This window comes from Nuphar pumila, chromosome 14 (genome assembly GCF_984573655.1).
Source record: "Nuphar pumila chromosome 14, dmNupPumi1.hap1.1, whole genome shotgun sequence".
Classification (NCBI taxonomy): domain Eukaryota; kingdom Viridiplantae; phylum Streptophyta; class Magnoliopsida; order Nymphaeales; family Nymphaeaceae; genus Nuphar; species Nuphar pumila.
This window is the reverse complement of record NC_143262.1, coordinates 9,467,572-9,484,060: the sequence shown is the minus strand read 5'-3', so window position 1 is coordinate 9,484,060 and position 16,489 is coordinate 9,467,572. Positions and strand designations below refer to the sequence as shown.

The 16,489-nt window shown below is 36.0% G+C and overlaps 1 protein-coding gene across 1 annotated transcript in view; it reads right to left on the bottom strand.

Moving 5' to 3' along the window:
- Positions 1–4,227: 4,227 nt before the first annotated feature.
- LOC149816298 (NADH dehydrogenase [ubiquinone] iron-sulfur protein 1, mitochondrial-like) overlaps positions 4,228–16,489 on the bottom strand; it is a 47,563-nt gene continuing 35,301 nt past the window's right edge. Inside the window, exons 4-5 of the mRNA XM_089988154.1 lie at positions 10,487–10,861; positions 4,228–5,350 (exon numbers count right to left, since the gene is read on the bottom strand). Coding sequence (XP_089844280.1) covers positions 4,442–5,350; positions 10,487–10,861 — 1,284 coding nt within the window. The 3' untranslated portion in view covers positions 4,228–4,441. The remainder of the gene's footprint in view (positions 5,351–10,486; positions 10,862–16,489) is intronic.

Genomic DNA, 16,489 nt, shown 5'->3' with positions numbered 1-16,489 from the left:
TCACATATCTAACCTGTATACAGGGTTTTTTTGATGATCCAAAATCAATGGCTATAAAAGGCATCAATTTTTTCTGACTCATAAAAATACATTTTTTCATCAAAAAAAACATGATCCAAAAGTAGATTCTCATTAAATCGAGCATTTTAAACACATCTAACGATTCAGATCTATCATAAAACATTTCAAACTGTGAGGCCTAACGTGGCAGAACCAAAAAAGGAGGCCTAATATGTTCAGTATATATATATATATATATATATATATATATATATATATATATATATATATATATATATATATATATATATATATATATATGAGAGAGAGAGAAAGAGACCAAACTATGGGGCCTTTTCTTTGCTCGTGCCCAAGAGGGGAATATTCCAATTGGATTTGCGTGGCATCCAACCTTTTAGATTTCTATTTTCTATAGAAAAAAACATTCTAGATTTCTTGGTACATCAAGAAAAAGGTTTGGATATATGTCCTCCAATAGGATTACATTATAAGGTGCATAAACCAATACTTTTGCAAGTGTTTTTAAAGTGCCCGTGGAATAAGGATACTTTCTTGGTGCTTCACTTTTGCCTTTTCTACACCCCATAATTGTGGATGGCTTGGATATCTCACAAAATTCATAACTCAAAACCAGGCTACCCAGCTTGTATATGACTTTGGATTGGAATCGGCTCGACTTGAATAATATTTGGGTTGACATTTTTTATGCCCATTCCCAGGATTTCGGGTTCAGGTCGGGTGGGGTATCCAATACAAACTGGACCCATGGGCAGCCCTCGATTAGACCATCCTAAGTTACCAAATTCTGTGCCCAATGCTACTCCTACCCCCACCACAGGACAAGATCTTACAAGTGGGGGGAGGTAATTGGTTTCTCAATCTGTCTCTTACCCTTGTGGTTATATAATACATTGGGGTTAGTCTTTTACTAAAGTAGCTTTGGTGCTTGTCTAATCATGGACTCAAAGTTTTAGATTTTTTTCTCCTTTTTTCTTTTTATGGCAAAAGTTTTTAAACTTATCATGCATATCCATTGTTTTTTGTTTCTTTTCTTGTTCTTATTGAGATTTTATTCGTGTATATCTTCCCTTTTTGGGACAAGTATTGTGCTGGGCATCTGTACAAATGCTCATCCATATTGTTGACACTATTCCTGCCACATTTTGGACATTTCTTGCCGTAATCGTATGTTGGTTCATCCAATAATGACTTGTTGAAGATATATCACGTCCAATGATCTGAATAATCTTTTTTATTTTTTTGAGGGAACAAAGATCTCAATAATCGTTACTAATGTTTGATGGCTGCTTTAAATTTTACTTTGCATGATCATTTATGAAATCTACACATCATAACTTGATGTACTATTTGACATTCTTTGGCTCATTTGCTTCCTATAAATGCTACTTTCATTAACTTTGCATATTATTTGTGATAACACATCAACTTTACACATTTTTTATGACAGCAGTCACGTTTACTACACTTTTATTCATTTTGTATTTAAAGGAAGAGTAAATGTAAAAATTTGAACAGATGAGCACACTTTTTTTTTGGATAATTCAAGCGAAAAAACCCATCATCACCAACCGCACATTAGTTGGCCTCCCGTTGGTAAAACCTTTGAGGTTCTGCCCATTGAGGAGTACACCCAACTTCGACCTTGTGGCAAGGGACACCATCCACGGGTTTTGAACTTGTGACATCCTGTCAACTTGATGACATTCACAAGTCGCCCCTACCTGATTAACATAGCCCTTGTGGGCAGATAGGCAGTCACTTGGCTACTCTTAGGGCCTGTTTTGAATCTGTAGTTGGGATGGGCGTTTATGGAGTTTATGCATTTGAAGAAGTGGCAGCTGTCAAATCCCCCATGATTTAGTGTAAATACAAAGGAGAAAAGGCCTCACTTCCCATCCCAAATGCATAAACGCTCATTCCAGCACCGAGATTCCAAACAGGACGACCAAGGTAGTTTGACCAAGATTTTACCTCAGGACCACCAAATGCATAAACATATCCCAGCACCGAGATTCAAAACAGGCCCTTATTGTTCTTGCCTTTGCACGGTATGCAGAAAGTTGTCTGGCTACAAGTGCATTGCACTAATGTACTCTATTTTACTTCCAGTATGATCAGTGGTGAACAAGTCACCAGCCTTTTTCCTTTATGTGATTTCTTTCTTTAGGTGCTCTGTTTTCCTACATCTCTAGAAACCCTATAATATCTAGTATATTGGATGCCAGGCAAAAAAAGTAATCCCCAGGCCCTTACCGAATCCTATAATGCTCATCCACATCCCCATAAATAGTAGCACCAATGTGCAAGAGCAAGGTTTGCTCCTTATCATGCTTCCAAATTTATCACTAGTCCGGAAGGTGGACAATTGGTGGTGGTGCACATCTCTAAAGTGGTTGGAGATACGTCTCTCTCTCTCTCTCTCTCTCTCTCTCTCTCTCTCTCTAAACGCCCATGGATGAATTATTTACCGTTGGTATTTTAATATGCTAAAGTTGACTTCATTATGTCAACCTGAGTTTGTTTTTTGCTTATTCTTAATCTGGTGGTAGTAGGCGCCATTGATGTTGATGTACTTGAAATGAATCTCAAAATTTATTGGCTATGGTCATACTTATTTTTCTCAATAGCAGACGGGCCGTGCCGAATATAGGTCAGAAGATTGGAACCAATTTTCGGTGATATGGAATCTGCAAACCAAGACACTCATGCATACTGACTAGCCAATTATAAGGTATAGTGATTAAGAACCAATACATAAGCCTCTCTCTCTCTCTCTCTCTCTCTCTCTCTCTCTCTCTCTCTCTCTCTCTCTCTCAGCTATGAAAGTAGGAGTTCGTTCAAGGACTCACCTCCCGACACCAAGTGGGTGAACTTTTTAAACATGATTTCTTCTAGGGAGCATGTTTAACCACAAATTTTAGTTGAGAGCTCCCAGAAAATTGCTTTTGAAATTTTGAGTGTGAGTTGATCACTTTTACCATAGTATCTCGCCCATTGGTCAAGCACAGGGAACGATGGTTTGCGGTGCTTCTTTGTAACTTGACCACGAAAAGGCTTTATTTCCCCCCTACTTTAGAACCTCGTTTCCTAGACGCCTGTTGTTTTACGAAACCTATGGGTTGTCACATTTGGCATTAAAAAGCACTGTTGTCAGTATCGGAATAAGACCTGTATAGTTTGGCCAAACCATTCAGGTGTATCGGCTGATACCGATAATCAAGTGTATCGTTCTTAATCGGACAAAAAATAATTAAAAAATATTACATGTCAATCAGAATGTGACACATGTTAAAACCATTAAAATAATATAAAAATAATTTTAAGCTGTTTTTTATATTTATTAAAAAATAATCGATTCAAGTCGGTATCATATCGATTTTCTGGCAATACGATACATATCGGCCTGATACGCACCGATACTAAGCTCATGGCTTCACGCAGATAAGACCAACAACCATCTCCACCTCTTGGGGCAGTTGTGTGTGAAAACCTTTTATTTGGGTGGAAAATGTGTGGGCCTCACTCGCTCTTTCGCTATTGGTATTCGTTTCAATTCAGGTGGGAAACAGCGCCACTTTCATATGAAAGATGCCTTTCACATGAAAGTGGGGCATGAAACAAACGACCCCTAAGAGATTGCAAGAACCCAAGTGGAGGGGCTAGTCTAAGACTTCCTCCATGAAGGGCTTATTGGGTGCTCACGCTGGCTGAAAGTTGTGGACGACGCCACTTGTTCAGCCCTATTATTGATTGAGGCCATCAACTTGGTTAGGTCGGGTAGTTAGTGGAGCCACCTACTGCACAAAAAGGCACAGGTGTGAGAGGACTTCAACATGAAAACCATATACTAAATATATATATATATGGGTGTTGGTTAAGCCTCTTTGGTAAAATGAGTCTTTAACTTTTTATTAGTATATTCTCTCAAAAACAAAAAACATTTTATTAGTATATTAGTAAAGGCTTTTATATAAGCGCGCGCACAGTGAGTATAACATAAAATAAGTCAACTCTCGATAAACAGTTACAGCAGGTTTACCATGGACAAACCGTAGTTTTTGAAGTAGTTTTGGTTTCATGGACTTGACTTTGATATCTTTGTGGTATGGGAGTGTATGGGTCAGTGGTGGATGTAGATGCATGCAGTCATGCAAATATTACAAACTAAACATTTACTTCCAGACATTTGATAAGCAACAGAATGCATAAATATTTGACAGTGAATGTTAAAATTAGTGAGCAGATTAGCCATCGGGCTCCACTAAATATCTGATACCACAGATCGGCATAAAAACTGAAAATTCTTATTACAAAAAATGAGAAATAGAAACTTAATACCTGCTGAGTACTGGAATTGCTACAGCAATTGCCTTTTATTCCAGCACCACTGTCAATGCTTTCAGTTCTGCTTCAACAGCTGCGTGCTGCATTGCGCCATTATCTTTGATGCCCTGGTGATTGAATCTGTCATGTAGAAGTTCTCCACGGCCCTACGGAATGGGGCCAAGCTCAATTTCTGGGTGAATTCTGGCTTCAACTTCTCCGATGTTATAGCCGGTTCCCTCTCATCAACATGGAACAGGTTTGGTGCCACCATCTGCATACGAGCACGGAGGGCCCCAGCCGTGTCATACGGCAGCCTCATGCCCGCAACTTCAGACAGTGCCCTTATGATCTTCCAGTCATCCCTTGCATCCCCAACTGTTGGAACTGCTGGTGTTGTTAGCTGAGTGCATCCCTCTGTGTTCTCATAAGTTCCTTCTTTCTCACTAAAGGCAACAGCTGGGAGAATGACATTCGCTCGGTAGACGCTTCGGTCTCCGTGGTGACCCTGATATACAACAAAAGCATCGCTTGGGATCTCATCTAAGTTTATGTCGTCAGCACCAAGTAGATAAAGAAACTTTGCAGACTTTAGCCCACGAGCACTGCGGGGTCCGGGGACAAGGCCAAGATCAAGGCCAGCTGCTTGGGCGGCACTAAGAAGAAGGACATTGAATCCATTCCAGTCAGGGCGAATAACTTTTCCAAGATTGCAAATGGTGTCAACAGCAGCAAAAATGGCATCTTTGTCCTTGCGTTGGAAAATGCCAGCACCCACAATTACTGCAGGGTTCTTTGCAGACAACAAGGTAGAGCAGAAAGGATGGCGACCCTCTGCTATTTGAAGGAGAGTTTCAGGGCCCGTGCCTAGATGATTGTGGTCATAGTTGAAGTCTGTTGCTGGGCCAATGTAGGCAACCTTGGCCTGTGTTGATGACACAGCTTTTCTAATTCTTGCGTTCACCATGGGAGCTTCAACTCTTGGCTGTCATATTATAGGAGAAGCCATAAGCATAAAAAGTAATAAGCAATTGCTAATTAGTGGAATTACTCTTCGCTCATGCAGAAAACAAAAAACCTTGCAGAATTCAATACCATTAAAGGGGAAGAATGACAAAGTTGCAGAAAGTTTGCTCAATTGAATTTGGATACTGAAATGGTGTCCACAAGCAATGTTTGAAAGTCGAGGATACTAGGAATTAACAGCAAAGATCAAGGGAATTTTCTCAAAATCTGCGAAAAAGTCAACACATCATCAAAATAATTGCACAATTTTCTCTAACATGACTGCTCTGTCATGCAACCATTTTCCCCACAAATCATGGACTTCTAGAGCATTGCCCTATCATAAGTAGAGCTTAGACTCAAGTTACAAAAGCATCGCTGAATGAACAAAGGCAAGTCAGAAAAAGTTTAAGCAAACAAGAACAAGTTTGACCTTTTGGTTTGTATTTCTTTTAACGTAACTAAACAACATAAACAAGATGATAAGTCATTAGTCAAATAAGACAAAGAACAAGTAGGCAGGGGGAAAGTGGGGACATCAAGAGATGATGATGAATACTTTGTTTCTTTTTATTTCTGAAAGGCAGTTAAGTTCATATGATCAAGGAGAACCATTGAACAAATAGGATCTGTCTCAAACTCCCACCCTCATGTTACTTCACCCAGGCTCCTTCTACAAGGAAAATGGTATACCAAGCCTTCACATGGATATCTTAGAAACTCCACAAGTACATCCATAAGATTCCAATGTAAAGAGCTCAAACAAGCTATTTATTATTATCAACATTAATTTGCTTCACCTATCTATGGCTTTATGCAGCCTTAGGAGAAATAAAACCACAAAATACTTGGCCTCAAAATAGAGAGGCGGAAGTCAGAATTTATGAAACCAACAGGTCATTGAAACCGTTTGGCCTAAGGCCCTTACAAAATTATCCCCCAAACAAAAGGCACAGGGTTCACATTTTCTCCATCAACACAACTCTGATAATCAGTTTGCTAGTCCATCCATGTAATGGAAGTAGGCAACCATCACAAACAATAATAGACTCATGAATTAAAGTTCAATAGTCTGAATCACTACGAGTAACCAGAATATTGTTAAGATTAATGTAATATAAGTATATATACGTATATGTATACATATATATATAATATATAATAATATATATTAGATTTATTGTAAATATATATAATATATACGGGAGTCAAGTCAAAGCTAGTTTGACTTGCTCCCAACGGCTAGAACTCTAGCCATTGGGAGCTTTGACTGGCTCTCAACAGCTAGAATTCTAGCCGTTGGGAGCCCTCTTTCATTCTTTGATGAGAAAGAACTTCCCTCTTCATGCCACTTCTCTTCTTCTCTCCTCTACTTTTCTCTATAAATATGGGTGGGTATGTGCCTTTGTAAAATTTGAGAGTGATGGGTAGTTTTAGATATTTTTTAGTGTTCTTTAGTGCATTTTGTAGTGAGGTTTTTATGTATTTTATTGTTCATTATGAATGAAATCATTGATCTTGGATCTTTTTATGACTTGTGTTCATTTCTCTGTCATTCGTATTACAAATGATTGTTGCATCGGATGCTTTGTTCACATATACTTGAATGCATTTTGTATGTCATAATATTAACTTGTTTTTCTCTTTATGGATTGTATTTTACCCCTTAGAAGGTTTATATTTGATGCATTATGAGTGACATTTAGTATATAGTATTAAAATTCATAGCTTTTGTATAGCCTATGTGGTTATAAGTTATTAGATTATCTTATTGCTTTGAGTATTCATGATTAGTGATAATTATGTATGCTTTTGGATTCATAAATAATTCTTCAAAAATCTCTATTAATGTTACGTGGCATTATTGTCTTATAGTAGACTTATGATTTAAATCTAAATGGCTTCTTTCTGGATCATATATATTGTTGCCTTTTCTTTGAGAGTCATTGGATCCTTTGTATGTGATATGCCTTAGTGCACGTATTCCTTGATTGGTAGATTTATGAATTTATTTTTGAAGAATTGCTTATATTAAGCATGATTCTTATTTACTTATTAAAGATTGTAAAAATTGTCATGGGACATATTGTTGGGCATATGATAGAACTACATTCATTCTAAGATTTCATCTTCTTTATTGAATTTTTTATTTGAAACTGTCTTTTAAAATCGGTTTCTTTTATGAACTCACCTATTTGGAAAATAATTTTCGTGAGTATTTATTGTCTTCGTATGGCATTTGTTGTGTCCATCACAGAATTTTATATGATGCATCATTTCTCTTAGCCTTGTTATTTTTTATTCAAAGATGATGTTGGGTGAGTTGTGAGTACCTCGTTTTATGTCAGTTTAGATTGTCAACTTATGGTTTGGCTCTAACTAACAGTTGTTTGATCTTTGGATCCGAGTGTGTTGTATCACTCGTTTGATGTATGGCCATTGTTATTATAGAAGATTGTAACTTTGTTTATCTGTGATGGCTATCTATTTCTGAAACTACGAAGTTTCAAAAAATTGTTAAAAATTTTATTTTTATTGATAGCATTAGTTTGTTTTCCATTACAAGCTCTCTTACCTTTCCTCCTATTGTGCCTCTTATCTAAGTGTTATTATATGTAGACAAGATGTTTATTCACACCTTTGTGTGTGATTTTAGCCCATTGTTGGCATTATAGTCTTGATCTAGTCGTCGATACACTTGAGCTTTTTGTCATTATATGTAGACAGAGATGTTTATTCACACTTTCGTGTCTAATTTTAGCCTATTGTTCGCATTATCCTCTTAATCTAGTCGTTGATACACTTGATTTTTGAATGCCATTATATGTAGACAAGAGATGTTTATTCACACCTTCGTGTGTGATTTTAGCCTTTCGTTGGCATTATGTTCTTGTTGTAATCATTGATACATTTGTTTTTAAGTGGCATTATATGTAGACAAGGGATGTTTATACACACCTTCATGTGTGTCTTTGGCCCTTTAGTGGCATGATGTTTATGCTCTTATTCTAATCATTGATATATTTGATGTTTGAGGTATAGATGCTTAAGAGATGATGATTGTGGTGATCAAATTAGTGTTTTAATTTGCAAAATTCATTAATTATGATGTATGAGATTCTTAAAATCTCTTCAGAATTTTTCCTAAACTCATTTGCTCTTTTATGAGAATTGATTGTTGAAATATTTTCATGCATTTTGCATTTTGCATTATGCTTTAGTTGCATGAATTATTTTATGATTGATTGTCTTGCATAATTTGTATAAGTTTATGCTTTTTCAAACATATATTCATTAAAGAATATATTTTTTACTTATTTGTGTTGCCCTTCGTTGGCTCTTTGTGTTGTCCCATAGTAGACTTATGTTTTTGCACTTTTGTGCTTATAGTATGCCTTAGTGCCTTTGAATTGTCCACTCTTGGACTTGTATATGCTTTTGCACTTTATTTTTGTAATTCCGCATATTTCATTACATGCATTTCTAAGCATTTCATTAGTAAAATCTCTTATGTGTATGCCAATAGTGACTATTGTGTGCATTTGATTGCTTTTGAGATTGATCTCACTTTGTATTACTTTTTGGCAAAACAGGCGCTTGAGCACTCCAATTGTATTTGTGTGGATCCTTATTGGGATTCCTTTTTTTTTTCTTTCGCTTATTTTCAAGCATGTGCTCTTGAAAGATTGTTTATTGTTATTGGTCCATATGTAACTTCTTCATTGGTTCTAAATTATTGCATGGTTCATTCATATATGTATTAGTTGTTAGTTTAAATATTGCTTCTAATTGATCCATGCTTATTTATATCTTTCGTTGTGTAAAGATGAATTGTTAAGAGTTATTTCTTCATAATATTAATAATGATGAAAATCTATGATTGTTACACATTAATGTCTTTTGTGATATATATATATATATATATATATATATATATTACTTTAAATGACTGTTCAAAATCAATTCTTACTTTAAATGATTTTGAAAATATTAAATTGACTTATTTTGTATGTATCTTATGTTTGTTTGCTTGGCCATCCTCTCTCCATAATATATATATATATAGCTATTTCTTATTAGATTGCTTTTGTTTTGTTCTCTTTAAAGGTTCTCCAAATATTGGCGGTAGGGATGATTATATGGACATTTCGAGAATACCAAGAATTGATGATATTGAAGATCATTTATTTAATAGAGCATATGATTGAACGCCCATTGAAGAGGCACCAAATGGAAGAACTTGATGAAGTCTACGAAGACATTTTGTATAATGGGTTTCTTCTTTTGTAATTTCAAACTTACGTAAGTTTGAGGGGGGTGTTAAAGATTAATGTAATATAAGTATATATATATATGGATATATATAATATATAATAATATATATATATATATTAATATATATTGTAAATATATATAATATATATGTGAGTCAAGTCAAAAAGCTAGTTTGACTTGCTCCCAACGGCTAAAATTCTAGCCGTTGGGAGCTCTCTCTCATTCTTTAATGAGAGAATTCTTTAATGAGAGAGGACTTCCCCTCTAAATGTCACTTCTCTTTTTCTCTCTACTTTTCTCTATAAATATGGGTGGGTGGGTGCCTTTGTAAAGTGTGAGACTAATGGGTAGTTCTAGACATTTTTAGTGTTCTTGAGTGCATTTTGTAGTGAGGTTTTTATGTAATTTTTATGTATTTTATTGTTCATTATGAATGAAATCATTTATTCAAAAAACTTATATTAGTTTGTACCTTGTTAGTATTCAAATGTATTTTGATTTCGCATTTGGATTATGATTTGAAATGTCTTGAGTTCCACGCCATTTCATTTCAAATATATCATAGATCCAGCTGTATATTTAGAATCAGTTTACAAGATAATAGTATTTAATGATTTAAAAATAAAATTAATATTAATGAAAAACACTAACAAAATTGCAACAATAGGAACAGCATTCACTTCTGCATTTGTGCGCATGTGCATGCAAGAGAGAGAGAGAGAGATGCAACCTATTAGCAACACAAAATATGATGTCCAAGGATAGGAATGAACAAAGAACTGAAGGGAATAGCTGCAACTATTGAAAGAAAACATGATAAAAAAAAGTTGCAGTTTAATACCTGGGTACCAACCAAGAGGAAAACATCTGCCTTCTCAAGACCACTAATACTGGTATTCAAAAGGAAGCCTGACCGCAAATCAGCTGAAGGATGCATACCATTTCCTTCACACCATACATTATCAGAACCCATCTTATTCAGTAGATCTTTTAGTGCCATCATAGATTCTGCATCAGACAGTTGACCAGCTATTCCCACAATTTCCTCAGGCCTGACCTGATGGGCAACTTCGGCAACAACAGCAAGGGCATCCCGCCAATTCACAGGCTTAAATCGCCCATCAGGCCCACGAATCATAGAATCACTTAATCTCTGTCTCTTAAGACCATCATAACAAAAGCGAGTTTTGTCTGATATCCACTCCTCATTAATGTCCTGCAGATGGATCAAGGTATTGACATAAATAGAAAAAAGGCAAATCACGAGATGCTTGCACACAAATCATTGGATAAAACAGATAAATAACCAATTTATATTGGAGAAACACAACAGCTTTTGGCAAGCATGAAGAAGAGGTAGATGCCTTCTTCAGTAATTCCTATTTGAAGAACGTTTTGCAATGATTTTGTAAAGCATATTACAGCAGAAATATTCCAACATACCCTCAAACTCAGCAGGAACCAAACTATGTACTTTCAAATGAGAACTATGCCCAACAAAATTTAACCTCTCATGTGTGTGTGACTGGGATGTAGGTCATGGGATTCACCAGACATAAAGAACCAGTGTACAAAAATCCAAAAATCCATAATGTCAGGTGCACATGGTCACCCGTAACAGAAAATCAGTAACCACAGTCCCAGGATCTCACAGAAAAAGATTGTGAAATGTGGGAAGGATTTGTCCTCTAATGGGATACACTGCAAGTGAAGATTGTGAAGTGAGCTAGCCCAATTAAAGGATACACTGCAAGTGAAGTGAGCTTCTGACTAATCAAGAAAAGTTTTTTCTACTATGCAGATAAACAATGCTAAAAGAATGAGAACACAAGGTGGTAAACATGGTAATGCTATCATTTGCTCCTGACTGGTGGACATCATATATCGTAATTTCCTAGATGCATATCATGCCAATTTCACAGTTTTGAGGATACTCAATAATCATATCAAGCTACTGTATATTGAGGCTTGCAGGTAACTTGCAAATGAGGAAGTATTGATGGTTTACCAAGCCAGTAACATGTTCTCCACTTTGGGTTACAATTGCAAAATGCAACGTAGCAGCCTGGGTCATAGGACACTTATGAACCAGTTAACCATACCCTATGATTCATGCAGCCGACAATTCAATCACAACACTTGTTACTATAACAGGAATAGTAATAATGATTTAGCTTTGACCACACACATATATGTATGTATGTATGTATATGCATGTAAGTATTTGGTCATATTAAAAAAAATGGATACTATGTATATTTTTTAACATCTCTGGAAAACATGACCTGGACCCTCGTGATATTACCCTGATTGGTGAGAACTGAGAAGTGAGACTCAAATACAAGTACATAAATATACAGATCACTAATTTGGAAATAGGGATGTCAACAGATAGGATATATCCGATATACAACCCAATTCTGAGTCCAATTAGTCGGATTCGGTTCAGAAAACTGAATCCGATCAGTAATCAGATTTGGAATCCGTATAATGATTTCATGACCAAATCCGATGGATATCAGACTCAGATGGTATCAGAATCCGATTACATGTATTTTTTTCAGAATCAGTATTAGCTTTTTCCCATTAGAGTCTGATTAACCAATATCCGATTAGTCGGATTTGGTGTTGACTACGTGTGACCCAATTCCGAACCATTTAGAAATTAAGAATTGAACCTCAAAGACAAGCTCATAATACATGGATCTCCAAACATTGGCAAGTGATAGTCTATGTAGTCAAAAGCGCCGACTAAGCGTCGAGTCAGGCTAGGCCTTAGAAAAATTAGGAATTGGTCAGATTCCTAGTTTTCCAGAAAAAGGTACCTTTTTGGCTGGCCGATTAGGTGCCTAGTCGACCAACCTGTAATCGCCTAGGCGCGAGGGCAGTAACTTTTCTTTTACAATAACACGGGGGAGGATTATAAACCTCTCTCTCTCAAGCCGCTGCCCTCACCCTCCGCCTACAGGTACGCCTTCTCTCTGAAAAAAAGAATAACCCACAATAAAAGTATTTCTCAACAAATACTCACAAGAAGATTAAGGACCGAAAGGCTCCTCAAAGAGGGCTCAAGCACAACCACACAAAATACCCTAAAAAGGGTATACACGAAAAAAAGGAGAGGAAATACTTCATTAAAGTGGGAGAAATCCCAACTAAAAGAATAATTACAAAGGGGAATAGGACCCCATATGTATAGAGGAAGTAGAGAAGGCTTTAAGGGAGTCATTGGACTCCCAACGGCTCTATTTAGAGCTGTTGGGAGTCCAACGACTCTCTTGAGGAGTGCTTTTTGACTATAGTCAAAAAGCACCTTTGAGATTACATATGAGGTCCAAAAATGGTAAACACTATGGATGTCCAAAAATGAAATCTAACCTAATTTCTAGTTAAGTTCTAACTAAGTCTAACTAAAAACTAACTAAGAAAAGAAAAAAGTATATGCCTATGAGATTACATATGAGATATGCATATGAGATATGCATATGAGATACATATATGAGATTACATATTTTAACACTCTCCCTCAAACTTACGGCTGGATAACCGAAAGTTTGTCTAAGAGAAAGTGAAATCTAGGAGGAGTGAGAGGCTTGGTGAAGAAATTTGCCAACTGATATTCTGATGAGACATAGGAAAGATTGATGATGCCGCACAAAAATTTCTCTCGTACGTAGTGACAGTCCATCTCTATATGCTTGGTGCGTTTGTGGAATGTCCGATTGCTGACAATATAGATAGAGCTCTTATTGTCACAACACAAATTTGATGCTCATGGACTTTCGACTCTCATGTCGGAGAGTAGACGTCGAAGCCAGACTACTTCCATAGTGGTTGTAGTCATTGCCCTGTATTCAGCCTCTCTTGATGAGAGAGAGACTTTTTATTGTTTCTTGCATCGCCATGACACCAAAGATTCTCCCAAGAAGACACAAAAACCAGTAGTTGAGTGGCGATCATTTGGATCATTACCCCAATCTGCATCAGTATAAGCAAGAAGTTCTAGGTTAGAAGAAGCATACAAAAATAGACCTCGAGAAATAGAGTTTTTAATATATCTAATAATACGCAAAATTGCTTCCATATGAGCAGAAGTTGGAGCATGCTGAAATTGACTAGCTGTATGGACAACATGTGCAATGTCAGGTCTTGTACTGGAAAGATATGATAGTGCCCCAACGAGTTGTCTATAAAGAGTTGGATTCTCAAGTGGCTCTCCATCATCAATCTTTATTTTAACATTTACAACTTCGAGAGTGTCAACGTGTCTTTCATCTAAAATGTCAGACCTGACAACAATATCCAAGGCAAACTTAGATTGAGTTAGCAAATATCCTCTAGATGAGTATGCAACTTTTATACCAAGAAAGCATTTCAAAAAACCCAAATTACTCATTTCAAAATGTGTTTTGAGAAACTTTTTAATATTGTAAACTATTTGTTTATCACTTCCGGTGATAATCATGTCGTCAACATACAGAAGAAGTATAATAATACCTGCATTAAAATTCTTAACAAACAAAGTTGTGTCAGTAAGACAAGATTTAAAACCAAAATCAATCATGACCTTACTAAACTTATCATACCAAGCTTTCGGAGCTTGTTTGAAACCATACAAAGCTTTATTCAGGCGAAGAGTTTTTCCTTTAGGGACACTAATTCCTGGTGGGGGATCCATGTACACTTCTTCAGCCAAATTTTCATTCAAAAGTGCATTTTTAACATCCATTTGAAAAATATGCCATTTCTGTATGGATGCAAGAGTTATTCAGATTTTAACAGTGGTCGTTCTAGCTACTGCGGCAAAGGTTTCTTCATAATCTATTACATATTCTTGAAAATAGCCTTTGGCGACCAACCGAGCCTTGAACCTCTCAAGAGTGCCATCACTCTTGGTTTTAACCTTGTACACCCAGCGACAACCAATAGGTTTTTTGTTGGGTGGAATATCTTGAATGGTCCAAGTGTTTGCTTTTTCTAAGGCTTTTAATTCAACTTTCATAGCTTTGACCCATTCAAGTTGATCTTTAGCTATAGTATCACTAGAAGGTTCTTCATAAGAGTGAATTAAGGCAATGAAAGCTTGATATTTTGGTGAAAAAGACTCGTATGACACAAACTTTTCAGGGATTTTTGAGATCCTAGTGGATTTCCTAGTAGAAGATACAAGTTCTTGTTCCTTTGTGTATTTTTCAAGGGCACGCGGTCTTTCTAAGTTTCCTCGTCTAGAGTATTGAATGTAGTCCTGATTGCTATTAACAGGTTCTGAATCAATCATATCAATTTGATCATCCTGATCAACTTCTCCTTTATTATCCCTTGGAACTAGGTCTAATAAGAAGGAATACTCATCTATTTCGGTAGAATTTTTGCTTTAAAAAAACTTTCATTTTCTAAAAAGGATACATTTCTTGAAATGTATAATTTGTTGGTTTTAGGATCGAAACATCTGTAACCTTTTTGATGACTTGCATATCCTAAAAATATATAAGGAATAGCACGTGGAGAGAATTTATCATTCTTATCGGTAAATACAAATCATTTGCACCCAAATACCCTTAATCTAGAATAATCTGGAGTTTGTTTATAAAGCTTTTCAGTGGGAGAAATATTGTTTATCGAGGATAAGGGCATTTTATTAATAAGATATACAACATTTAAAATAGCTTCGGCCCAAAAAACTTTGGGAACTTGATGTGTAATGAGTAATGTCCTCGTTGTTTCTACAATGTGCTTGTGTTTTCTTTCAACTAACCCATTTTGTTGAGGGATATAGGGGCAAGATTTTTTATGTGAAATCCCATATGAATTCAAATATTCTTTAAATTCTTTTGATAAGAATTCTCCCCCTGAATCAGTGCAAAATATTGAAATATCATTCTTAAATTGATTTTTTACCATATTATTGTTAAATTGTAATCCATTATCATTGTAATGTCCTATATATATTTTATATATATAAAGAAAGATACATATACATATATATAAAATATATATGTATATGTATCTATCTTATTATATATATAAATATATATCAGCCGTAGGGGTATTTTAGTCCTTTTTATTTTTGCGTATATTCTATTTGGAATGTGCATGTAATTCATTTTTATTTTTACTTTTTTCTTTTTCTTTTTTTCTTTTTCTTTTTTTCTTTTTTCTTTTTGGATTGCCTTGGGAAGGACCCAATATGATCATTGGGCCCCTCCAACGGTCACATTTGTGACCGTTGGAGAGGCTCCAACGATCACATTGGGGCCTCTCCAAGGCCCCCTTTTGGTGTTATAAATAGGGGTCTTCTCCCCTTTGTAAAGCATTCTTTTTGGAGCTTATGCTCTCCAAATTCTTCAACACAAATTCCTTATTTTTATGCTTGTGAGCATTTGTGAGTTTTTTGTGGATTGTGCCTTTATGCAGTGTTCTAAAGGGTTCTTGTTGTGCATGTGTGCACATGCTTATTGTCAAGAATATTAAGGTCTTGATCATAGTATCTTTTTGAAGATACTTTTATATAGTATCAGAGCAAGGTTTGTGGAAGAAAGATAGTGCATTTTCCATATTCTTGGGTCACCTCGAAAAACGTGCCTTCGAGCTATTAGAGATTGGAGTGGATCATTTTCTTCGGCCAATATTTTAGAAGTCTTCTTTGTCAAGAAAGACTTAAAAATCTATTAAGGTACATGTTTTCTTTTTATTTTTTTTCTCTCTAATGGGCGAGAAAGACTCTCACTTCTCCCTAGGGTTTAAACTCAATGGTTCAAACTATCATGTTTGGGCCGGTAATATGGAAGCCCATATTAAAGAGAAGGGACTTTGGGGGTATGTTCAAGGTTCGATACCGGAACCC